Source organism: Canis aureus, chromosome X (assembly GCF_053574225.1).
Source record: "Canis aureus isolate CA01 chromosome X, VMU_Caureus_v.1.0, whole genome shotgun sequence".
NCBI lineage: Eukaryota > Metazoa > Chordata > Mammalia > Carnivora > Canidae > Canis > Canis aureus.
The window spans coordinates 116,170,511-116,196,265 of record NC_135649.1 but is presented as its reverse complement, the minus strand read 5'-3'; the positions used below and the strand labels follow the sequence as shown (position 1 = coordinate 116,196,265).

Below are 25,755 nucleotides of genomic sequence, written 5' to 3'. Positions count from 1 at the left end.
TTCATGACATGGAAGCCTCAAAAGCTGGTTTCTAGGCCAGTGTTAATCCAGTCACTGCACTATTGAAATACTTTGTATCCCTAAAAGAAAGCAAAAAAAAAAAAAAAAAAAATCAGCACCCTCTTTCCTGTCTTGGAGGTTTGCTCTTCAAGCGTCTCCCAGCACTTGTCATTTGTTCATAAAACCTCCTGAGCCCCTGGAAGGCGCAGGTACGTCCTAGTACCAGTCTCACAGTACTTTCCCCCTTAGGGGAGTTTTCAGCGCGTTGCAGCAGAGCTTGAGGGAGCAACTCTTGAGTGCTGGGGGCTGAAGCACCAAACTGGAAGCCGAGACTTAACACGTTAACGACCTGGTTAACGACTGGTTAAGGATCTATGGGCCTCACTCCCAGGGCTCAGCCGCTGTCACTGGAGGGCTCCCGGCCTGCCCCCTGCCCGTGCCAGCCCAGGTGTGCCCAGGGCCTTCGTCATTTCCCCACCACCCTTCGGCCATCTAGACCGGACTCCAGCCCGACGTCCTCCTGGCGCAGCTGTGCTAGGATGGCCTAGGCGGCGCGGCCAGTGGCAGCGGGAGGGCGGCGGTCGCAGGCCTCCCCGCCGCCGGTGCCACCGCAGACCCGCGCTCTCCGGGTGCGTCCCAGCCCCGGGCCGGCCAGCGCCAGCACCTTTCCCAGGCGCGGGAGGGGCCCTTCTGCAGGAAGCCCACGGCCACTGGTCGCCTTCCCGGCCCGCGGCCTTGGCCGAGCCCCGGGAGACTCGCGGAGACGCGCGCGACCGGCGCGCGCGCCCGGCGGCTCCGAGGTCCGGCCACTCCGCGGGGCGGGCCGAGGCGGGACTGAGGGCGGGGCGGCCACTGCCTCCGCCATTCCCCGATCCCTCCCCCCCACCCCCGCCACTGCGCGCCACCTCCCCGCCCCCACCCCCCTCCCCCACCGCGCGCGCTCCGCCCGCCCCGGAGCCTCGCCCTCCGCCACGATGAGCAAATGAGCGCGAGCGAGGGCATGAAATTTAAATTCCACTCAGGGGAGAAAGTGCTGTGCTTCGAGCCTGACCCCACCAAGGCGCGGGTGCTGTACGATGCCAAGGTGCCGCCGCGGAGGGACAGGGAGGCGGCGCGGGCGGGGGGCCCCGGGACGGGCGGCGATTGCGGATGCGGGTGCGGACGGCGGCGTGGAGCAGGGAAGTGGCGGGGCCCGGCGCTCCATGCCGGTGGCTCCTCGGCTCGCGCCGCGCCGTGCGTGCAGCAGGGGGCGCTCGCGGGACGCCGCGCGGGGGAGTCGGGGCGCGGGCGCTTCCGTTTCCGCCGGTTGCGGGGCCACGCACGCGCCCTCGGAAAGTTGGCGCGGGCAGTGTGGCGACGTTGCGGCCGCGACGTCTCCTGGCGGGGGCGACGCCAGTGAGCGCTGCGCTCTTGGAGGCCGCTTGCCGGTTCGTGCCGAGTCTCTCCCCGTGGTGTGCGGCCCGCCGCCGCGGGGGCTGCCAAGCGACGCCCTGAGCGCCGCGGCCAGGTCCTCAGCGGCAGCGCCAGAGTTCTGGCCGTCGACTGGCCACGTCACTGCTCTGCGGCACCAATCGCACCGGGCCCAGGCCGCCCGGAGGCCGCGACCTTCCACCCGAGGGCAGTGTTGAGCCGGCGCTTTCGGCCCTGCGGCCTTGGAGCGTTTAGGTCTTCAAACCCTGAGTCGCGCCCGTTGCCCATCCAAGTTTCGGGGACTGACAGGAGGTAGAGGGTAACTGAGTCGAAAATATAGCTCCTGGGGTCTGGATGACGAATAGAACCCCCGGGGCCCCAGATGCTTCTGGGCGACTCTGTCCTCAGGGGGACCCCAGAGCGTGTGGGGTTTGCAAGTTTTTGGACTCCGCTCCCGCAGCCTGTGGCTGTTTGCTGTCCCACCTCCTTCCCCGCCTCGACCCTCCCTGGGGGTGGCACGCCCCATCGTTTGCCCCAGATGTTCCCTCAAGGGACCCCGCTGGGAGGGGTGGCAGGATCGGCCAGCCGTCCTGGCCCCGGACGCGGTTGAGCTAGGGCGACTACAACTCCCAGAGGTCTCAGGGCTGCAGCTCTCGTGTCTGGCCTGGACTCTTTTCGTTAGTGACAAATCGGTCGGCCAATGGCTTCGGAAGCTGAACTCAGTCTCTGTATCAGAGACCAATCCCGAGGCAGTTGGAGGGATGTTTCCTATTTTGAGGCATCCACTCAGGGAAAAAAATGGAATTGAAAGGAAAAATGTTTCAACCCAGCTTTCAGTCTAAAAAAGGAGAGAATGCTTTCTTTTCTTTAAAAAGAGATCTATGATCTAGTTTTTCTGATCTGGCTTCCAATATTCCTGTATGATCTGTCATTTGTGGACAATATTTCCTGGTTTCAGATTGTCGATGTTATTGTTGGGAAAGACGAAAAAGGCAGAAAGATCCCAGAATATCTGATCCATTTTAATGGTTGGAACAGAAGGTGAGTGTAATTGTTACACGGGATTGAAAATTGATCATCTTTCAGCACAGGAACATTGCAAACTTATTTAAGTTTTAGAAGCACTTGTAGAAAAAGCTTCACTTCCTGCTTTCTGCTCTTTTATTAAACCTTGCCTATTCTTGAAGAATCATTACTTTTAATTCAATTATATTTGAATTCTCTATGAATAAGTCTGGAAACCCTGGTTGTTTCTGTGTCTGCATGAGTTCCTTTTTAGTTTATCTGCTTTTTGTGATTTTAAAATGTTTACATAGTTTTCTAAAACATAAGTACTTCTGGGACATTTCTGTTCCTGTGAGGTGCTTTTAGAGTTTGTTTCATATTAAACAAAAATACTGAATTTTACTTACATCCTTTTCCTTTTTTTGTTTTATTAGCTGGGATAGATGGGCAGCTGAAGATCATGTCCTTCGTGACACCGATGAAAATCGGAGATTACAGCGTAAATTGGCAAGAAAAGCTGTAGCTCGCCTGTAAGAACACAAAAATCATGACCTGAATGTTATTCAATGTCTTCTCTCTTGTGGGCACTTGACCGGCTGAGCACTGGGTGTTATTCTATATGTTGGCAAATTGAACACCAATAAAAAATAAATTTATAAAAAAAATAAAAATAAAAACCTCCCAAGTTCAGAAAAAATGTCTTCTCTCTTATTGTTTACAATTTTTAAAATATAAAAGTAAAAATGTGACAAACATGGCTTGTTAACTTTGTATATTTAAAGTGTGTTAGTGAAGAATTGTTTTCTAAATGCTGTATTTTTAGAGCAGTTACTGTATAATCTTCTTACGTGGAAATTAACATTTATGTTCTAGGATTTAATGATTTTTAGGTTCTTAGACATCACTGTTGTTGTATGTCGTTTGTACTTCAAGATCCTGATCAGTCAGCATCAAAATTTATTTTAGTTGTGCATACTTTCTTTCAGGAGAAGCACAGGAAGAAAGAAGAAGCGCTGCAGGTTGCCTGGAGTGGACTCTGTCTTAAAAAGCCTCCCTGTTGAAGAAAAAGATGAAAATGATGAAAACTGTGAGTGCTTGACTTCATTTTCTCTGGCTAAAACAACTTTCACCTAATCCTTTTACACCACAAGATTGAGGGAGAGGATTCATTGCAATTACAGACAGGGGAAAAAAAAAACCAAAAATGTTACATGTAACATTTGCAACTTTTGTTTTTGACAAAGTATCAATCGGGCCAACTGTAATACCTCAGCAGTCTTGCTCATGACCACTGCCTTTTCAGCCAGTGTCTTTATTTGTACTAACTCCTCATGTTTTCTTCTTGGCACTTCCCAAGCCTTGGCCCCAGTTATGAAGGCAACAGAGAACCATAGAATCCTAGGTGACTAAATGCTTTCAGATCATTAACTTGTGTGGGTTTTGCCTTCATGGAAATTGATGTTACAATTCTCAAAATAAATTGCTATTCTGAAAGGTACAGTATTTGTGTTCAGCATTTAAAATATATGCAGGACCACAGTTGTTGCCAGTAGTGGGACACATGCTCTACCTTAAAGAATTATAATTGTAAACATTAGGAAGGTATATGATGCTGGTTTACCTGATAGTTTTTGTTTTCCCTAGCAATAAGCAGTTCCTCTGATGACAGTAGTGAAGAAAAGGATGAAGAAATAAGTGAAGAAAGTGATATTGAAGAAAAGCCGGAAGTGGTATAAAGTTTCTATTGTAAAAACACTGTTTTTGGCATATATTTAGTGGTAAAATTATGTGATAAAATTCTCCAGTTGCAGATCATTTTGTAAAAATGCATTTTTTGACCATATATTGTAAAGTTGCACTTGATCTTTAAAGGAAAATAACAATAAATAAATAAATAAATAAATAAATAAATAAATAAATATAAAAATAAAAAAATAAAGGAAAATAACCCCCCAAAATAAAAAAAAAAAATAAAGGAAAATAACCCTGATTTATATAGTTCTCATATTAACGTCTTGGTGGCTCTTATTACCCATAAAGTACTTTCACAAATCCTAGTTCTCTCCTTCTTTCCATTGATGTCATGAGCTTTATTTTTATAATGGTGATTGGTTTTTAAATCTTGTATATCAGAGTCTGGCATCTTCTGTCTGCCTTCAAAGTTAATATAAATCTCATTTGTAGACTTAAAAGGAGGAGAAACAAAATTAGCATTTGCAACATGGTTGGTGCCCTAAAATTTGTTACCTTTTGGCCTTTAATGCACTTTTCTGTGGGACATGTGACCTCACTGTTGAGGATTAACTGGGCTTGTCTCATAGTAGGCTCTCATGTGTTAGTCTGTATCCTTTGGATATTGACCTTTCTACCCTTACAAGTAGTTAAAAATGAAATTGTGATGTTGCAGAAGGAAGAACCTGAGCTGCACACAAAAAGGGAAATGGAAGAAAGAACAATAACTATAGAAATCCCTGAAGTTCTGAAAAAGAAGCTTGAGGATGATTGTTACTATATCAACAGGAGAAAACGGGTATGCAGAGAGAATACATAAGACATAGATTTGTAATAGAGCTTTCATTTAGCTACATTTTACAGTCACAGACTCCAACAATTGAGAGCCTTGTAAGAATGAAATTCATGTCTTAAGTTTTGTACTGAGTTCAGGTTCTAGAGTTCTCGGACAATAATGCTCTGCCACTGACTGAATTAAGGCATGCATAGTCTTTCCCAACCTTGGCGGTCCATTAGAATCCTCTGGGGCACTTTATCAAACTCCTTATGGCTGGGCTTCATTCGAGAGGTTAAGACACAGGGCACCTGGGTGACTCAGTCTGTTAAGTGTCCCAATGCTTGAATTTCAGCTCAGGTCATGATATCCAGCCCCGTTTCAGGCTCGGCACTCAGTGAGGAGTCTGCTTAAGATTCTCCCTCTTCCTTTTCTGCTCCTACCCACATGTTCACTCCCTCTCTCTCCCTCTCTCTCTCTCTTTCAAATAAATAAATAAATATTTTAAAATAGAGATTAGGATGTAATTGATCTGTCATGGAGGCTGATTGTGGACATGGTCTCCTCAGGTGGTCATAATTGATCATTAAGATGTGACTCACTGCTTATTTTTAAAATGTATACTGTGATCTTCATGGGGATAGGATTAGTAAAAGCAATCAAAGAGCTTCAAAGCATATTTATTTAAAAGATTCTCTTCAAACAGAATTGGCTTTAGAGTTGAAAAATTTATGTAGCTAAGAGCACTGTTCTTTGGACTATATGGTCTATACAATGAAATGCATGCATCCAATGTCTGTATTTTTATTAACAGTTAGTGAAACTTCCATGCCAGACCAACATCATAACTATTTTGGAGTCCTACGTGAAGCATTTTGCTATCAATGCAGCCTTTTCAGCCAATGAAAGGCCTCGTCACCATCATGCTATGCCACATGCCAATATGAATGTGCATTATATCCCAGCAGAAAAGAAGTGAGTTGGTGGGTGGGAGGGATTGATGTCTCAGTGGCTCTTTGTGTATTAGAGAAATGACTTCCATTTAGAATAGGTGACACACTTGTTGCTGTACTATGGAATTCATTTAATGTATTACTCAATTAACTTATAAATAATTCATTTAATAACAAATTTAATATCAAAATATTGTCCCTTTTTCAAAGTGCTCAATAACTATTTAGGTATCTGGTCTGGATATATTAAGTGTATGCACTGCCTAAACACCAAGACCAGTTTTTTTCAGTGATACAGTACAGGGAGGTAACTTTGTCCTTGAGAAGCACCAGAATGGGCAAATCCAATTTTATCAAAGCTTGCTTACAAACAGGTTTTTATTCAATCAGGATAATTGTGTTAATAGCCTTTCTTGTGCATGTGACCCAGCTGGATTGGAGTCAGACAGGTAGATTGTTAGATTCAAAACAAATATTGGGAGTAGTTCATCAGATCTGACTCCTTTGGTGCCCAGTAATTGGGATCTGTCCATCTTCAGCAAAGGCTGCTTGGGCTTCTCGTGTGGCACTGAACGTTTTCATTTGTGTTCAGCGTGGTAAATTAAAGTTACTAGTGCACTTTTTTCACTTTATATTATAGATCAATGTTTCCATTTAATTTTTTGTTGCCAGCATCTACAAACTCCCTGTGTTCTTTACGTGTAGAGGCAAGGTATAGTGTTTAAAACTCTGCCTTATTGAAAACGTGCAACTTCATTATGACATTTTGGAAAGCATTTATTGCATCTCTAATCTTTTATTCTCCTAGCGTTGACCTTTGTAAGGAGATGGTGGATGGATTAAGAATAACCTTTGATTACACGCTCCCACTGGTTTTACTGTATCCATATGAACAAGTTCAATATAAAAAGGTCACCTCATCCAAGTTTTTTCTTCCCATTAAGGAAAGTGCCACAAACACTAACAGGTAAGTTAGACTGCCTGCAGTTTAACTGTCAGATATCAGCAATCAAATAGTTGACTCTGTCTTTGAAGGTTTCCATCTAATGCTATGGGACCAACAGATTTGGAGGAAGAGATTGAAAAGTGGAGTTTTTTCCTGGGTAAGCTAAGTCATTCACTTTCACATGGCTCTGAAAGATTTTACCAAGTGAAGATTCCAGTGTGAGAATTTGGTTGGATTTTGAGGAGCTAACCTGTCTTTCCGAAGACAAATGTGAAGGCACAGGCTGAGAAGAGGGCAAAAGGTGTGGATTTGAAGGTAGCTCCTTCACTTACTGGTTGTGTGACTCACGGAGATGCCTTGTGAGCCTCTTTCTTTTGCCTCTGTACAATGGAAAGAGCATCTGCCTCATTGGGTAGTTATTAAATTAGAAAGTTCATGAAGGGCTGGCCACCTTTTGCCTTCAACCAAAGGTTAGTTCCTTTCTTGCTCTGCTTTGTCACTAGTTTCTTTTCCTGTCACCAAGCATGCCCAAATCTCTATTGTTTAGCTGAGGCATGAGGGGCAGAAATCCAACCTGAAGTCTATACCTTCACCTGTATGTGCTACTTCCCTGTCTTCCTCTATTTTTTCCTGTGAGAGTGGCCTGTTATCATGATTTCCACTTCTTCATCTGCTCTTGCCTACTTTACGATCTGCCTTTGTCTGCCACTGCTGCTGCTAACTCTGCTCCCCAAGAGAGGATATTAACAACTTCCTGCTTGCTACATGCCATGCTTTGGCCGTCTTGCCCCTCCATCCCCATCTCCCTTCCCAGCTACTTGCTCCTGGTTCTCTGTCTGCTTCATGATCATCTCTTTTCAGCCCGCCAGACTGTCCCATTGGTTTTACCCTATGTGAGTGGCCTGTGCAACTCACTGGGGACCTTTGTTGATAAACCCCTGCCCTACTCCAAACCTCAACGTTGCCAACCTCCAGAGTGGACTGTTTGTTCCACAAAGCTGGCTAGATGATTGTGGCTTTTCTTTCTAGTCTGTGAGTAGTTACAATGTGGTGAGATAACATAGTATCCTTACTCTCTGTATTAAAAAAAAAATGTACCGAAGTATAGTTGATAAAGTGTTCCATTACTTTCAGGTGCACAACTCAGCATTGCACAATTCTAAATGTTATGCTATGCTACTCACCTCATGTGTAGCTACTGTAGTCTTATTCTCCTGACCAGAGTTTCCCAACCTTGGCCCTATTGGTGTTTTGAACGAGATCATTCTTTGTGGTGGGGCTGTCCTGTGCATTGTAGGTTGTTGAGCAGCAGCCCTGGCCTCTATGCACTAGATGCCAGTAGTACTTTGCCAGTTGTGACAACCAAAACAGCACTGTCTCCAGATAGTGCCACTGTCCCCTGGCAGAGCAAAGTGACTACCAATTGAGAACCATTGCTATAAAATAAATACAAAAGGGGTATCGCAGTCTTTAATGCCAACATGCCTTGCAGAGTTATCAAGAGGATTTAAATGATTGAGTATGTCTGGCTACTCCTTAAGGGAACATTGTTTTGACACGTTTGAAAGTAAAAGTTTATAACCTGGAGTCAAGAGGATTTTCTGTTCTGTCTGAAGGAGGACATTTAAGAACTGCTCCAGGTTTTGCAGAAGTTCTGTGGGCCAGGTGTCTGTACTGCTGTCTTCTCTTCTGTAGGAACCAGGAGGAGCTCTCTCCAAGCCCACCTTTGTTGAATCCATCCACACCACAGTCCACGGAGAGTCAGCCCACCACAGGTGAACCAGCCACCCCCAAAAGGCGCAAAGCTGAACCAGAAGCCTTGCAGTCTCTGAGGCGGTCCACACGCCACTCTGCCAACTGTGACAGGCTGTCAGAGAGCAGTGCCTCGCCTCAGCCCAAGCGCCGGCAGCAGGACACGTCCGCCAGCATGCCAAAGCTTTTCCTGCACCTGGAAAAGAGTAGGTCCATTCTTAGGTGCGAGAAAGCCATTCACTTTGTGCTTGGCCTGTGCCAGCCAACGCTTTCCTGAAAGGAATCCAGCTGACAAAAGGGGCCGGGACAGGACTGGGGACAAGTGCATGGTTATACTCAGATTCACCCAGTGAGCTTGTGAAATCCACTTAGGAGTTTGGCTCCAACCGAGGCTCACAAGCATTTTCCATGTGGCCTGGAGACAGAGCAGTAACCACACCTTCAGCTCTGCAGTTGGATGCTCCGCACCTGCTGGTTTAGTTCTGTGTCATGGGTCCAGTAGCAGGAGCTTCCCATTCCCTCCCCCAGCCCTAACCTGTCACTTTGCTTGGCAACCACTAGTTACTTCTTGTCCCTATGGATTTGTCTCCTCTAGGCATCAGTTCCTATCAGTAGAACTACACAGTAAGTGGTCTTTTGCCTGTGGCCTCTTTCATGTAGCCTAAGGTTTTCAAGGTTCATCATGTTGTAACATGTATCAGTACTTATTTCCTTTTTGTTATCCAAATAATCCAGATACTGTCTTTTAGCATAAGAAGCCTTATTGTTAAAGATTAATAACTTTTCTGCTATTTGTAACTGTCTTCTAGCCATCTTTAAGTCAGTTGCTATGTGATTTACAAGGGAATAATTACCATCTTTTCCTTTTGAAGAGACACCTGTGCATAGCAGATCATCCTCGCCTGTTCCTCTGACCCCTAGCAAGGAAGGGAGTGCAGTGTTTGCTGGCTTCGAAGGCAGAAGAACTAATGAAATAAACGAGGTGAGGTAAAGCATTGGTGTTGCTGGTCATCCCCAGTGAGTCCTTCCTTCTATGGTTGCTTAAGTCCTGTGGGCAGAAATCAGGTTTCCTTAGAAACACTATGTTGCTCTTGCTGTGGATATTAACAAAATGTTTCATGTGATGATGTTTAATACTGGTTTTGGTTTCTAAAATGAGAAAATCATTAGGATTCCAGCCTTCTGCTTATGGTCATTTTAAAAGTGAGCACAAGTATTGAAATATATGAGTGTTTCCATTTTATGGAACAGCGGTCAGCACACTTGTTCTGCAGAGGTCCAGAGAATAAATAATATAGGCTTTGTGGGCCACATAGTCTCCTTCAAGACTACTCAATTCCAAAAACATCCTTAGGCACGAGGTAAATGAATGGACATGCTGTGTTCCAATAAAACTTTATGGACACTGAAATTTGAGTATCAGATAACTTTCATGATATGAAATATGGTTTTTCTTTTGGTGTTTTTTTCAACCATTTAAAAAAATAAAATTCCTTGTTAATGGTAATAGTTGTAACCCATCCCTTTGAGGGCATACAGCATGTCAGCATTGTGCCAGGCACTTGACCTAAATCACCTCAGATTTTCTAGGACAACTTTGCCACCAGGTTTCCATTTAATAAGTGGGGAAACTTTTCATTTAAAAATTCTGTTTTGAGATGCCTGAGTGGCTCAGTGGTTGAGCGTCTACCTTCAGCTCAGGGCATGATCCTGGGGTCCTGGGATTGAGTCCCACATTGGGCTCCCCATGGCGAGCCGGCTTCTCCCTCTGCCTGTGTCTTTGCCGTTCTGTGTCTCTCATGAATAAATAAAATCTTTAAAAATAAAAAATAAAAATAAATAAAAATTCTGTTTTGGGGGCTTAGTTGGTTGGGTGTCTGCGTTTGACTCAGGTCATGATCCCAGGGTCCTTGGGATGGAGCCCCACATCTGGGGTTGGGGGCAGGTCCCTGCTCTGCGGGGAATCTGCTTCTTCCTCTCCCTCTGCCACTCCCCTTGCTTGTGTGCTCGTTCTCTCTCGTTCTCTCTCTCTCTCAACCAAATAAATACAATCCTTAGTAAAACTGAAAATTCTATTTTTAAGTTAAGTTAACTGATGTGTAGGTAGTGAGTGTTTCGAGGTTCAGGAGATGACTTAGTCTGCTGGGATATTATGTGAATCTCACCTAAGAGGTAGGATTTCCTTGTTTCTGTGCATAGGGGAGATGGCTATATGAGGGAGAGACAACATTTAATGATGAGGGTTGGCAAACTTTTCCTGTAAAGGGGCAGATTGTAAATATTTTCAGGGTTGTGTACCATATAGTCTCTTTTTGAGATTATCCAGCTCTGCTGTAGCATGAGAGAGGTATAGACCACTCATAAATGAATGGGTATGGCTGTGTGCTCCCAAAATTTATTCATGCGCACTAGTAAATTGAATTTCATATGATTTTCACGTAATGAAATATTTTTCATGGGATTTTTTTTTAACTTTATTTATTTATTTATTTATTTATTTATTTATTTATTTATTTATTTATTTAATTTATTTAAGAGACAAAGAGAAAGAAGGAGCAGAGGGAGAGGCCGACTCAGGGAACCCGACATGACTCTTGATCCCAGGACTCCAGGATCATGACCTGAGCTGAAGGCAGATGCTTAACTGACTGAGCCACCCAGGCATTCCTATTCATGTGATTTTTTTTAACCATTTAAAAATATAACAATCATTTTTAGCACAAAGGGGTTGGGCTGTATTTGGCAGAAGGTCTTAGTTGGCTGACCTGTAATAGAAAAGCTAGAAAATTTAATTTGTTTTATAATGACACAAAGGGTAGGTTAGGAAATTCCTAGCAGGAGCAGTCCCTAATGTCCTGTTTTTCAGACAAGACCCTGCAGGTACTACTAGGGGAGTCCTGTTTCTTTTAAAAGGCACGTGAATATTCGGGCAAAACCATTCCCACCCAGGTCAGCAGTGCGAGCCCACCATCTAGTGGTTATAGGATACAGCTGCAAGCTCTAGTAGAATAGCGTTTTTAGTAAATGGTTGGAGGGTGCAACAGGCTCTAACAGTGACTTATGAGAACTTACTGAATTCCACCTTCATGAGCGCCTCTGTCTCAGTGTATTTTAGTAAAAGCTCTGCATCTGAATCACCTGAGACACACTGCCAATTTTGTTCACTGACTTACTGCATCAGGGTAGGGCCTGGATGCATACATTTCTCATTGAGATTCACAGGTGGTTGTCTGCACACCCCAGTTGATAATCCCTCTGTTAGAAACCTGTTTTCCCCCATGAAATTTATCTTTGGTAAATAGAAGGTGATATACTGCATTGAAATGCAGCGTTGAGTGAGTGAGGTAGACTGGCCTGCTAACTAGCCAAATGACCTGCTTTGGGGGTGCCTGGGTGGCTCAGTGGTTGAGCATCTGCCTTTGGCTCAGGTCGTGATCCCGGAGTCCTGAGATCAAGTCTCACATCAGGCTCCCCAGAGGGAGCCTGCTTCTCCCTCTGCCTGTGTCTCTGCCTCTCTCTCTGTATCTTTCATGAATAAATAAAATCTTTAAAAAAAAATCCGATTGACCTGCTTTTGTACACATCTGTGTTTCATGGTTCCAATGATTGCAGATTCCCCTACATTAACTTCAGATATCAGTGTCAAAACAGTTTCCAAGCTTCAGTTGTGTACACCACAGATTGAGGTGCTGGGCATGGAATAAAGATGTTGAAACCAAATCCCTACCCGCAAGAATCTACACCACAGACGGGTAGGGTGGGTGAGGCCAGGGCTGAAGCAGGGCTGAAGCTTGGCCCTCCAGCATGGAGCCATACAGAACCATGGTGAGACTTAATAGCTTCTACAATTTCATTTTGTTTAATTGAGGACATCATCCCTTTCTGGGGTGGTTTTGGCATCCTTCTGCTTTGTCTTGTAGAAGATTTCCTTTGGCCTTACTATTTCCAGACTAAACTTGACAGATCCCAAAAGGCAAAGCAGCAACTCCGTAAAATAGTCCAATAATTTGCTGAAGTATTTCTGTGGAGGCTCATCAAAGGGCTTCTAAATACAACTCTCAACTTTAACAAAAGCCCAAAATCTACCCACAGTTCTAAAATTGAGAAAGAAGGAAAAGAAATCAGTTACCAGGGTTAAAGTCTATTTTCATTTGATTCAATGGTTTAGATTAGTTTCCAGAGTGAATCAAATATATCAGGAAATTAGAGAATCTTAAAACAATGGTAATATTACTCAAAACATGTTTGAGTTACTTTTTCCTATTTCATTCTCTAATATATTTAGCGTGATTTCCAATAAAGGAAAAGAGACAAAATGACCAGAACAGTTACATATAATTTATAGGTAATAGCTGTTGAGAATTAGGAAATCAAATATTTCCTTAATCTAATTTTAAGTCTTCCCTCCCCCTACACACATACTTTATTTTTATAAGCTTGTGTTTATTTTGAAGGAGAGCTATATTTTTTCCTCTACATACAGTTTATTGTTACAACTCACGTGATTAGAAGTGTCTCCATGTCGCCAAGGAAGGTGGATCCTCATATGATCGATTTAAAAGGCAAAAATGTTTTGAAAAAATCATAGCAAGAAACAATAAGATATATGTTAATATATAATCTATATGGAAAACATACCTTTATCCTCCCAAACCAGCCAAATCATAATTCCACCAATAAGAAATGGACATTTAACATTTTGGTATATACTTCTTGGTAGTTTTTCTATGTATTTACATAGTAGTTCTATACATGACATTGTGTATTTTTTCTAAGTGCACTTATTTTGTAGCTTGGTTCTCTTCACCATAATGCCTTATACTCCTATATACCGAGATCATGGGAAAGTTAGAGAGGTGGCTTTGGAAATTCTACATTGGTTTGTCGTTACTGTTTACTCCTATTTTATGGTCCAGCTGTGAAACAACTCCTGAGTTGACAGAAGGACAGGAAGCTGGACAGTGAGAATGTGACACTCGATTTGAGACTGAGAACCTCAAAGCATGTGTATTTCTGCTGGGATTCCAAATTTTGAAATATCTCAGTAACAGTGTTAAGATATAATAACAAATTCAATTCATGCTTTTCTCAGGTCCTTTCCTGGAAACTCGTACCCGACAGTTATCCCCCGGGTGACCAGCCACCTCCACCTTCTTACATTTATGGGGCACAACACTTGCTACGATTGTTTGGTAAGAAATCCTGGTCCCTGCTTTCTTCTTCCTTTTTTTCTCTCCCTACTTTGGGGTTTTTTTAATTAATTTTTTTAGTACTCTCTACACCCAGTGTAGGACTCAGACTTACAACCCTGAGATCAAGAGCTACAATTTTCTGACTGAGACAGCCAGGCACCCCTCCACTTTGATGTTAGCACCCTTGTTAGTTTATGCACATCTTGTGGTAATTTTGAGAGTCTAAGAAAAATCATTGAAGAATGACCTCTTAAAAGGAACTTGAATGAATCTTAAATTTCATAAAAATTGTGTTTGTACCACTATACTGTATTCAGTAAGAGTTTTTGGTTATAATGGAGATGTTAATTTCAGTTTGAATAGGATAAGCAAGGACCCTCAGTATGTCCTGCTCATTGCCAGAGTCTGCTGATAATAAGTGGCTTGGGTTTTATTTTTAATGCAGTGAAACTTCCAGAAATCCTTGGAAAGATGTCCTTTTCTGAGAAGAATCTGAAGGCTTTACTGAAGCACTTTGATCTCTTTCTTAGGTATTTTAATTTTTTGTGAAAACTTATCTCTGCTGCCTTATGTATGACTTTTCTGAACTTCTCCATAACAGATGTGGAAGCTAGCTCTGTGGTATTTTAAATAGTAGCAGTATTAGCCAAGTATGACTGGTTCTAACCGTAATCGTAACATTGGGGTTTTTTAGCTGTTTTTTTTTTCTGTAACTTATCTGGTTTCTGAGTCAAGAATATTCTTGTATAGAGGTAAAAAAAAATTTTTACGTCACTAGAAGAATCCAGTTGAGTAACCATGTGAATAAAAAATTAATTTTTTACAGAAGTGATTGAGATTGATAATAATTTAGTTTTACGTTTCTTATTTAGAAGTGCCTTAAGTATTAGACTTTTCTTTGTTGCATGTACATAAACTAACCTAAACATTAGCATTTACAGGTTGGATTTTTGTGTTTAGAGTTAAGATAAATGACCAGTAGTCCACACTGACAGTTTGTAAACTCAGAGAAAGGTATTGTTTCCTTCATCTGATAGAGCCAGTTATTAAATCTTAGGATCATTTGCCCTGGGGCTCTGCCCCCTACTCTTTGCACCATGCTATGAACCCCAGACTCACTTGTGCTTGTGGCCCAGCTCTCTCCCATCCAGGTGTCTATTGACCACTTCCTCTCCTTGGTGTTCAAGGCTGCTCATCACCCTGCCTTACTCAGCTCATCAATCTACCCGATATTGTCTTTTCCTTCTCTTTAGGGGGGTACCTTTTCCTTAGAGTCAGGCTCCCACCTGCAAGAGCTAATCAAGTAGGATTTATCAGTGTGGAAATCGTTTTTTGGAGTTTTTAAGGGCTATTTTTATGTAGACATTTTGAGTAAAGTGTCCATGAGTGAAATTAGACTTTATTACTCATTAGAAACACATATGAAAAATATACTCTTCCTTTCCAATCTCCCCTCAAACGCACAATTGTATTTGGCATAAAGATTGTGTAGGCCAAAATCTGATAATGCCGATAAAATATGAAGAGTAGCTGTGAGTTAGCATTAGGAGAGCCTGCTGATGTTGAGGTATGCCCAATACAAAATTGAGTTTTAAGGATTAACTTGGAAAGATTTACAAATACAGTAGTTGGTTTTGAAAATGTACCCAAAGACACTGACTAGAGAATCATTGGCTCAATAATCACCTTAAAAATGGCACAATGGGAAGAAGAAAAAGAGTTAGCTCTCGAATGAACTTTTACTCGGTTTTTACTAAAGGAAGGTATTAGGTTATCTTTACATTTTTAGGAATTTGGACAGGTGGAAAGAGGCTGGGGGAACAACCATGAAACTAATTAGCTTACTGGTTAATATGGCCCATGTGAGAATATTTTAGCCCCCTGTGGTGAGGTCTTTGACACTTCAGATACAGGATAGCATCTGCATAACTGAACTTTTGAATGACCGGCCTCAAAGTAACATCCATCATCTGACATGAGTCAGCCTTGTTACGAGTTTTGCTACTATAAGCTGAAACTGTAACACCTTTTGGAATGGCCAATTAGGACCCAAATACTCTTTACTATTTATACTATTCAATTTTGGTTTAGCTTAGCCTGTAGAAAGTATTGGAAATTTCTCAAGTGACATTTGTTGAGTTTATAGGGTTTTTTATTTAAAAAAATATTTTTTAAATATTTTTTTTATTTGAAAGAGAGCATGAGCTTGCGGGGGTGGGTGGGTGGTGGCAGAGTGCCGAGGGAGAAGCAGGCTCCCTGCTGAGCTGGGAGCCCAACTTGGGGCTCGATCCATGACCTGAGAAGGAGGCAGATGCTTAACCGACTGGGTCCCCCAGGAACCCCGAGTTTGTAGTTTGTTCTAGTTTGTTTTTATAACGGGAAAATGCAATAGTCTTCAGAGCCCATTTTTGCACCAAGTGTTTGTATGATGAAGCCTGCCACCTAGTGGAATTTAGGTTCTATTTTTATTTGTACACTTGATAGTGAAAAGATCCTGATGAAATGGTAATTAATAAATGGTAGAAGCCATAAATGCGCAAAGCAAGTGATCAGTATATAGAACTCAAGATTATATTCATTTTTTTCTTTCAAATACCAAAAAAGAGTGAAATGTTAGAGTGGTTGCCAGTTAAAATCTTGCTTGCTGGTGTTTGGTCCTCACTATAAGGATCATCCGGGCTGTTTTCTTCTTTTCCCAGGTTTTTGGCTGAATACCATGACGACTTCTTCCCAGAGTCTGCCTATGTCGCTGCCTGTGAAGCGCACTACAGCACCAAGAACCCCAGGGCGATTTATTGAAGTTTTGGTGGTTCTGGAAGAACAACTTCTCTGTCTAGCTTTGTGCTCTAGGGTTCCCAGTGAATATTTAGGGAGATGGTGGACCTTCTTTACAGAGCTGACATGACACCCACCCTGGGGGCTCTGACCGAGGTGGGCCCATTTGTTTGAGTTGCTTACATACTGTAGTTATTTCTGTTAAGGTTTACTTCCTAGGTGCCTGAACGGCCTCCAGCATGTGACCCTTGCCACCGTTCATGTCATCTGTGACAGCAGGAAAAGAACAGCTGTGTTCACGGTGAAGCGTTAATGAGAATATGTGTAGGTCAGGCTGTTTCAGTAGCTGTTGGAGTTATTCGTTAGCAATAACCACTATTTTTTAGTTATTTGTTAGCATTAAGCAAAATTGTTTTCCAAATTGTTTTCGTTCTTGTGATGAGGCTCAGCAACTCTGTCCAACAAATTTTAGTTTTGCTTAGAAATCGCAAAGTAGTCCCAAAAGATTTTAGAGGGAACTGATAATGATGGCAAAAGAAAATTTGCAGTCACACATTTGCTTGTTACAGTTCCTTTTCTCCAAAATTTTATTTTTGGTAATCTAAATAAAGTGTTGCCTCTCTTGTTTGAGATTTTACAGCTATACTTTGTTGTGTAATGTTATGGTTCCCTTTCTGTAAAACCTTATTTTTGGTGATCTAAATAAAGTATTGCCCATCTTGTTGCAAAGAACCAGGAGTTTTCACTCTGGCCTTGTCCTGTTTCTTTGTTGCAGAGGAACAGTGAGAATATCTGTTGACTCATAACTTTTTTTTTTGTTTTATTTCGTTTTAACTTTTATGCCTTTTTTTTGCTAAGGCCTTTTGTTTTCTATCCCTCTTTCATATTGCCCCACTTGGTGGCTTGACCAGAAGGTGGCTAGTGGGAGTCGGTGCAGTTTTTTGCTATCTTGCTGCTGCCCTCTGAGGTGGTCTGAAGCCAAGACATTTACGCTCGTCCACTATTACTAGCTGATGGTCTCTAAGTCACCCTTCTGATCCTCATTTTTGTCTCTTATGTGCTCCTTTCTCCCCCAAGATGCTTAAAAGGAAAATAGGAACATGATGAATGTGATACTTAACTGCAAGTTTTGGCAGTTTAGAAAAATAACAGGTTAAAAGTTGACAAAAGGAGGATAACATATAATTTTTATGAGAATGGCCTAGACATTTAAGAAAGTTGTAACTCAGTTATAGTTAAAGGGATCTCAGTACCATGCAGGCCTTGACCATAGATAGCATCTGCCTTTTTTTAGAGCTCAGTTCAGCTGACCTTAACTTCCAGAGACCATTGGTCATGAATGACAAAGGCCACAGGGGATTTTTTTTTTTTTTTCAAAAAAATCCAAAGTGGTTCAATGGTTCTATCAAAGAGACTTCTGTATATGCTGACTGGTAAGATTCAAAACCTGTAAAGCAGAGTAGACATGATCTTAGTGCAGTTAGTAGCTAAGTAAGACTTAAGTTTTTGGTGTCTAATCAAGAATAGCACTGAGTTCATACTATGTTTCATCTCCATTTGATTTATGCAGTGCCTGTTTAATTAATCTGGTCCACCTGCAGTGTGCTCTGAATTGCTGGAAAAGTTTAATCAGTAATTCTTCATGGCCTGGAAAAGAAAAAAAAAATTCCTTTATGAGAATCTCCTTGTTTAATGTCTCCAGTGAAATGAACAGACTATCTCTGGGGACATTTATATAGTTGCATACCTTGAATTTACAATTTATTCACTCTCTAATAATGAAAACTTTTCTTCCCACAAGGCATTTCCTAATCATAACTTCCTTTAAGCTAATTATTTGCAGCTTAGGTTGATTTAAAGAACTACCAAATGTCCCTTTCTTGTATATTACTAATAATTTTTCAAATAATTCATCAGTTAAAAATATGATTTAAATGTCTAGACCATCCTCCTACAAATTATATGTTACCTTCCCTTTGTTAATTTTTAAATTGTTATATCCCTAAACTGCCAAACCTTGCAGGTAAGTATCACATTCATCATGTTAATGTTTTCCTTTTAAGTCATTTAAAAGTATATTGAAAATATTTCAATATCTTGTATATCAGGTCCGTGTACTAGGACTTTGAAAAGAACATTTGAGAACAACAACAAAAAAAGAAAAACACTTCTGTCTGAACAGAAGTAGATTTATAAATCATTCCTTAGTACAGTGTACACAAAAAAAGCAAAAGAAAAATTTATTGATGTACCTGGCTGGCTCGGTCGATAGAGCATGCGACTCTTGATCTCCAGAGTTGTGAGTTCAAGCCCTGTGTTGGATGTGCATGGAGTCTACTTACAATAAAAAACTTGGGCAACCCAGGTGGCTCAGCGGTTTAGCGCTGCCTTTGGCCCAGGGCGTGATCCTGGAGACCCGGGATCGAGTCCCACATTGGACTCCCTGCATGGAGCCTGCTTCTCCCTCTGCCTGCATCTCTGCCTCTCTCTCTCTCTGTGTGTGTGTCTCTCATGAATAAATAAATATTTTAAAAAACAAAAAAATAAAAAAACTTTTTAAACTATTTATTTTATTTTATTTTTTTATTCATGAGAGACACAGAGAGAGGTAGAAACGCAGACAGAGGAAGAAGCAGGCTCCATGCGGGACTCGATCCCGGGACTCGAAGATCATGCCCTGAGCCAAAGGCAGATGCTCAACCACTGAGCCACCCAGGGCGTCCCTAAACTATCAATTTATGAAAGTCTACATCTGTCATTAGATTTTATTATCAACTCTAAACATTTGAGGAAGTGCAGTTACCCTGTTTTTCCATTGTTTTAATAACTCAGTGGCCTCTGCCCTTTAATATTTAGCTTGTCAACAGTAAGTTTATCTGAACATTTATTGATGACCACCTACTGTGGTGTTACAAACTGTGCCACAAAGTATTGGAAAGATAAGGACAAATAAGGCATGATCCTTGGTAGGGAATGCTCTTAAGATTGATTCTTCCTTAAGTCCTATATTAAGGAAGTGTGTTATGTAAACTAGTTCTTAATTTTAAGAAGTATAATGTAACCCTAAGTGACAACATTTTCCAAAATTAACCGTCCCGTTGTCCAAGAAAGAATGGATAATTCTACTCTTAATTGATATATGGATGTCCGTTTAGGTAGGTTTGATTATTAAGTTTTCGCTAGTTGAAAAATCTGGCAAGATACGATGCTAAAGGACTTGATATGCATTGGGGAAGGGAGTTTCAACAGATTTTTTTTAAGATTTTATTTATTCATGAAAGACGGGGGGGGGGGGCAGAGACACAGGCAGAGTGAGAAGCAGGCTCTGTGCAAGGAGCCTGACATGGGACTCGATCCCGGGTCTCCAGGACCACGCCCTGGGCTGAAGGTGGCGCTAAACCGCCGAGCCGCCCAGGGATCCCAGTTTCAACAGATTAAAATTAAAAGCAGTAATTTGGGGAAATTGTGTTTACTTCACAATTCGATAAGATCCTTCAATAAACCAATTAAATCTTTTTTCAAGCAATGCAATTGGAGAGACACCTTTTTGTTCTAATTCTGTTTGTCTTATGCATGTGCCAAATTCTTCCTGATGCTCGTCTGAGAGAAATCATTAGTGCGTATTTAAGTTAATTGAGTTGTGTTGTTTTTACCCAATTCCAATAAAAAGAGAATGCTGCTTTCTGCCTCTGTGTTGCCTGGAATACACCTAAACTCAAAGTGAATTGGTAAATGGCTATTTCTTTGCTTCAGCTTTTTTTCTGATTGATGAGCAGAATGTAAGTCCCCTGTGAATGTCCACGAGGCATGGGATGGGGCAATTATTAGCAGGTCTTCTCTCTGCACATTGACTGGAGCATCTACTGGGATGGTAACATCATACATGTTGCTGATGTGCTTCGTGTGTTGAAAGTGTACATGTTGGGATCCCTGGGTGGCTCAGCGGTTTAGTGCCTGCCTTCGGCCTAGGGTGTGATCCTAGGGACCTGGGATCGAGTCCCGCATTGGGCTCCCTGCATGGAGCCTGCTTCTCCCTCTGCCTGTGTCTCTGCCTCTCTCTCTGTCTCTCTCTCTCTCTCTCTCTGTGTGTGTGTGTGTGTGTCTCATGAATAAATAAAATCTTTTTTTAAAAAAGTGTACATGTTATCTCTGTCCACAGGAAGGACTAGAATCTATATCAGTGGGTGAATAATCAAGTGTTCATGTGGTGGTAGACAGTCGGCTGTGAACTCAGGGTGGCAATTTCTGAGGAGCAAAGGAAGAGAAAAGCAACAAAAGGTTTGCTTTAGAAATGAAGGACTGGGGCACTTCTGCTGGGTGACATGCAGTAAGCCTGCCCTTCAGCTCTGTAAGATAGCTCTGTCAAAATGTCAGCCATTCACTTACTGCTTGAGGAAATGGATTTGTACTTGACCTTTTGTGGAAATGGATTGCCAGGCTGATATTGGCCTCTAGGCAGGTGGGGCAAGGGCAAGGGCACCCCAGGAGTTGGGAACATCAGTTTTATATGTTCCTTCACTCATCAGAAGTGTTCCAGAAGCCAGACACAAGAGGCCACATATTCTATGATTCCATTTCTATGAAATGTCCAGAGTAGAAACCATACAAACCATTAGGACAGGAAATAGAAAATAAGATGAATGGTCATTAGGGAATGGGGACAGGAGGGAATTGGAACTGGCTGCTAATAGGTCTCAAGTCTTCTAGAATATTCTGGAATTAGTAGTGGTCATGTACTACTCTGTGAATTTACTAAAAACCACTGAATTGTACACTTTTAAAAGGTGAATTTCACAGTATGTGAATTATATCTCAGTTGATACAGAGAGATCCAGGGATTGGATATGCCTACAACTTAAGAGAAATATACCATGAAAATGCATATTGAGAACTGAAAAGCTGTTTCATGCAATACGTAGTCCTTTTCTCACTCCACTTCCACTGAGTTCAGATAACCCAGTGCTGCACCTTCATACAAGTTCCTTTGTGACCAGATACGGAGTTGACAGATCTTCGAATCTCCTTGACTCCCAAATTCTGCAGGGCAGGGCATAGGGAATAAGAAAAAAAAATAAGCAAAATAAGCAAAAAAAAAAAAAAAGGTTAATAAACAGAAGAGGTCAGTGACAGCAGAAATAGCATGAATTAAGAATAATACAAACCATAGCCAGTTTGTATTTACAAGTCTTCATGTTCTGGGATTTCTTTACATCAATCTTTATCCTTCCAGAAGGTCATGAACAATCCTAGGTAGTAAAGTCTTCGACTGTGTTTATCTATTGATTTGGACTTTTCTCACTCAGATTTACAACTTTCAGTGGAATGATTTAATAAGTCATTTTACAGATCTGCTTTGGCACAAGGTGAATTACACCAGCCTGCTGATTCTATTTACTGCTCAATGTTCACTATTGTAAAGGTGGCTTCTAAGACAATTTCTGATCATCAGCATCTATTAGTTGTCAATTATTATCCACAGAGTGATTTTGGGTGAGATGATTCGTGAGCTGTATAGAAACACACCTAGCAGTGTTAGACGAGGAAGGCTGTTTAAGTGTGTTTGGGCAGTACATAAAATGAAGTCTGAAAACCTAAAATGCTCTGTTGGAGGGAAACCTAGTGAATTTTCTTTTGATATATGACTGTTCATCTTATCATTTATATTCTGTAGCACATAAAGTTTAACCAATCACACAAGCCCTTTGTTAATTTGGAAGCCATGATGTGGGAGATGGATTGAAAAATGCTTCTAAATCTTCGCACACAAAATGCTTCTAAATCTTACATACACACATACACACACACACACACACACACACACCCATGTCCCTATTCGTAACCTTTCAAAGGTGATTTAAAAATTTTTTTAATTCAATTTAGTTAACAAATAGTGTATTATTAGTTTCAGGGGTAGAATTTAGTGATTCATCAGTTGCATATAACGCCCGGTGCTCATTACATCAAGTTCAAATGTGAATTTTTAGTTTCTCTTATCAAGAGTCAGGATCCATTTTCCTTCCCCTTGATTTTGGTCTGGCTTTTATTTTTCTTGTGCTCAGGGCTGACTTTCAATAGATCGCAGCAAGGGAACTGTTCTGCTTAGTATGAAACCTGCATTAGTCTGGCTTTGGGACTTGATTTAGCCAAGAAAATAGGGCAGAAGTGCTTCACTTTCCTTCTCTCCCTTGGAACCTTGCTGAGATGTGAGCCAACCCTGGGCTAACCTGCTGGATGATAAGAGACATGTCGTCTTGTTATTCTCATCACCCAGCCACCTACCAGCCAACTGCCCCACATGTGAATGAAACCACTGCAGACCAGCCAACCCCCAGCCTACCTACGAGCCCACTACGGATGCATAGACAAGCCACCCCAAATCTGCCAAACAGCCTAGGTTAGCAGAACCACCCAGTTGACCCTTATATTGTTGAGGGATGATGAAGACTTAACGGTTTTAAGCCGCCGTGTTTTGTTATGCAGCGACACCTAACAGCACAGTATGTCTTTGTGCTGTTGATGTTTTGCATCCTTCTATGGAACAGCTCAGACCTCATTGCCTTAGCTGAAACTGCTGAAATTCTGGTATGTGCAGAAGCCATCAGCTAACCAAGGGAACGTGTACGTGCCTCTGCTGTTGCTCAGTTTGACAAGAAAGAAAATGGATAGAGACAGCAACATGTCTTTGGGATTTTGCAACTAGGACTACGTGAGTTTTATTTTGTAAGAAATTTAGTTCGTAGAAACTACAGAGAATATAAAGTATGTTTTCCCTGTAAAATTAACAACTATTATTATCTGGTAAGATTTGTTTCAAGCCACTGCTTTAAAAAGAAAGAAAACATTTTGGATTTGGCTAAAATTCCCTCTCTTGCTCCTGGATCTCAATCCCCAGCCCCTCTCCCAGAGGTGACAACACTCTGAGTCTGGTGTAGTGTGGGCTCATATTATGCACATGGAATTTCTGGTACTCTTCATCATGTTCCTGACATATAGATGGATGCATATTTCCATGTATACATGTACACGTAACAGGAACGTGTGTATATACAGCTACATCAATTTGTGTTTTTACACATATACACATTTAATTTAACCTTGTTAACTGCAGTATAAGACTATCACATGGATATAATACCCCGTATGCATTTCTTTACCATTGTTGGACGTTCAGATTGCTTCCAAGTTCCCCTTTTACTAATAGTGCTGCAAAGACCAGCACTTGTACAGAGGTCCTTGTATTCAAATGCTAGTCTTTCTGTAGGTCACATACCCAGAATTGCTGGATGGTCAGACACAAGCTTTTTTCACATTTTCTAGAGTCTAGAGTTACCCTGTTGGACAGGGAGCTGGCTTTATAAGAGTTCCTGGGTGTTCAGTTTCAGGGCTGTTCTCGTGGGACAGATTTATAACACTGGGAGCTAAAAAGAAGAAAAACTGGATGAAAACTTGAAATCTCTGAAACATTCTCCATGTAATCTCATCTCATATTACCCACTCTTCCCCGGCCCTGTGTTTTTATGCAGGATTGGGGATAAGTTGGTGGTCTCATAGAAATTAGAAATACATAGCTTCACAGTGGTAAAAAGCAGAGTAGGAGGTGACAGTCTGCTACTTTGCTCACTGATTGATTTCCAGGGCAACTATTAATGACATTACGGAACGGAGTTGTTTGGTCATCCAAGGGATTTTTCAAATAATTGCATTGAATGGAGCAAATGCACCACATGGAGTAATTTCTGAGGGGCCTCAGGTTCATCATTCAATAAGACAAACCGGTTCTCTTTCGGTTTTCTCGACTGAGAGGTCAAGTCTAAAAACCTGCATGTTAACATGCCAAGACATGAGATGGTAAACCTACCACGGCAGGAGCAAGGTTAGGTCAAGCAATAGTGTCTCTGCAAACAAGAGAGAATCATTCTTGTTGTTTAAGCAGTAAATAGCTGAGTGTTCTTCGGTTTTACACATCCCCTGTCAAAAGTGAATTAGTACACAAGAAACCCGTCTGCATAATAAATGTTCTTCTCAAGGGATTGTGTGTGCCCTTTGTCCTTCGAGTTCATTCCACACCAGCTGACCATAATAGGATGATGGCAACATCAGCCTAGTGCTTTGGGTGCGTGACCATATCTGAGAGCTGCCCTAGCTGTTTCCATTTACGTCAGGTTACATTATAGGCGCTCAGTACCGCAGCTGCTCTGAGCTGAAAATGTTTATAACTGGAGATAAGAATTGCTGGTTAGCAGAAGAATAATACTCACTCCGGCATCTTGCATAGAAAAATGAGGAGAAATAAAACGACTGAAAAACTACATCCTTGTCCTCAAACCTCCAAGCCAGGCCAATCACCAAATCATGATGAAAATAAGTAGTGAGATGAGCAGCCCGGGTGGCTCAGCGGTTTAGCGCCACCTTCAGCCCGGGGTGTGATCCTGGAGACCCGGAATCGAGTCCCACATCGAGTCCCACATCGAGTCCCACATTTGACTCCCTGCATGGAGCCTGCTTCTCCCTCTGCCTGTGTCTCTGCCTCTCTCTCTCTCTCCCTCTGTGTGTCTCTCATCAATAAATAAATTTTTTAAAAAAGAAAGTGAGTAGTAAGAGAACAGGAATGAAGGAAACGTCTGCACGCTCTCAGAAATCACTCTACAAAAAACAGTCGGTAGAGCGCGCAACTCTTAATCTCAGGTTTGTGAGTTCAAGCCCCACGTGAGCCATAGAGCTGACTTTGAAATGATAATAAATGGAACCTCTGATGCTGGTTTCTTTAGTTCTGTTCTTTACGATCTGTGGAATCAGGGCTCTGGTTTGGGGACTATCCAGCGTATTTTGTACACTTGAGGGACATTTTACGGAGAGGTTCCGGGGGTTGCCGGCTTTCCTCGGATCCCGGGCCCCCCGCTGCACGCTCCCTCCCAAGGTGGGTGGGCGGCGATCGGGCGGGGGGCTCGCGCTCCCGGGGGTGGGCAGTGGGGGGGGGGGGCTCTGTGGGCTTCCCCCCTACGGCCCGGGGCCCAGCGCAGGCATCCACACGTAGGAATGCGTTTCAGGTTCTAGATACCTTTGCAACTTGCTTTCCAGATGAGTTCTTGTGATTTACGCTCGCACCGGCTTAGGTGTGAAAATACTTCTAGAAAGCTCTCTCCCCCACGATTGTTAATGAGCTCATCGTTGTCTTTTCCTGATGTTTACACGGGACTCTTGAATTCAGCGGGTCCC

The 25,755-nt window shown here is 42.2% G+C and overlaps 1 protein-coding gene and 1 long non-coding RNA gene across 3 annotated transcripts; one reads left to right on the top strand and one right to left on the bottom strand.

The window, feature by feature from the left end:
* Positions 1–923: 923 nt before the first annotated feature.
* MSL3 (MSL complex subunit 3) lies at positions 924–17,271 on the top strand. Of its 2 annotated transcripts, XM_077889355.1 has the most exons (13): positions 924–1,084; positions 2,369–2,451; positions 2,850–2,945; positions 3,402–3,502; positions 4,060–4,145; positions 4,823–4,945; positions 5,736–5,896; positions 6,683–6,841; positions 8,516–8,778; positions 9,445–9,554; positions 13,665–13,764; positions 14,210–14,294; positions 16,464–17,271. In XM_077889355.1, exons 1-13 carry the CDS (start codon positions 983–985, stop codon positions 16,561–16,563), a joined length of 1,569 nt encoding a protein of 522 aa, XP_077745481.1. In that variant the 5' UTR covers positions 924–982; the 3' UTR covers positions 16,564–17,271. The 2 variants fall into 2 exon arrangements, with proteins under 2 accessions (XP_077745481.1, XP_077745482.1); XM_077889356.1 differs by lacking the exons at positions 924–1,084; positions 2,369–2,451; positions 2,850–2,945; positions 3,402–3,502 and having other exon boundaries at positions 4,077–4,161.
* On the bottom strand, positions 9,431–25,755 carry LOC144308602 (uncharacterized). The gene is made up of 5 exons (XR_013375019.1): positions 25,598–25,755; positions 23,810–23,957; positions 21,410–21,576; positions 13,074–13,113; positions 9,431–9,620 (listed from the first exon to the last, which is right to left on the bottom strand). It is a non-coding gene; the product is annotated as an uncharacterized LOC144308602 (long non-coding RNA).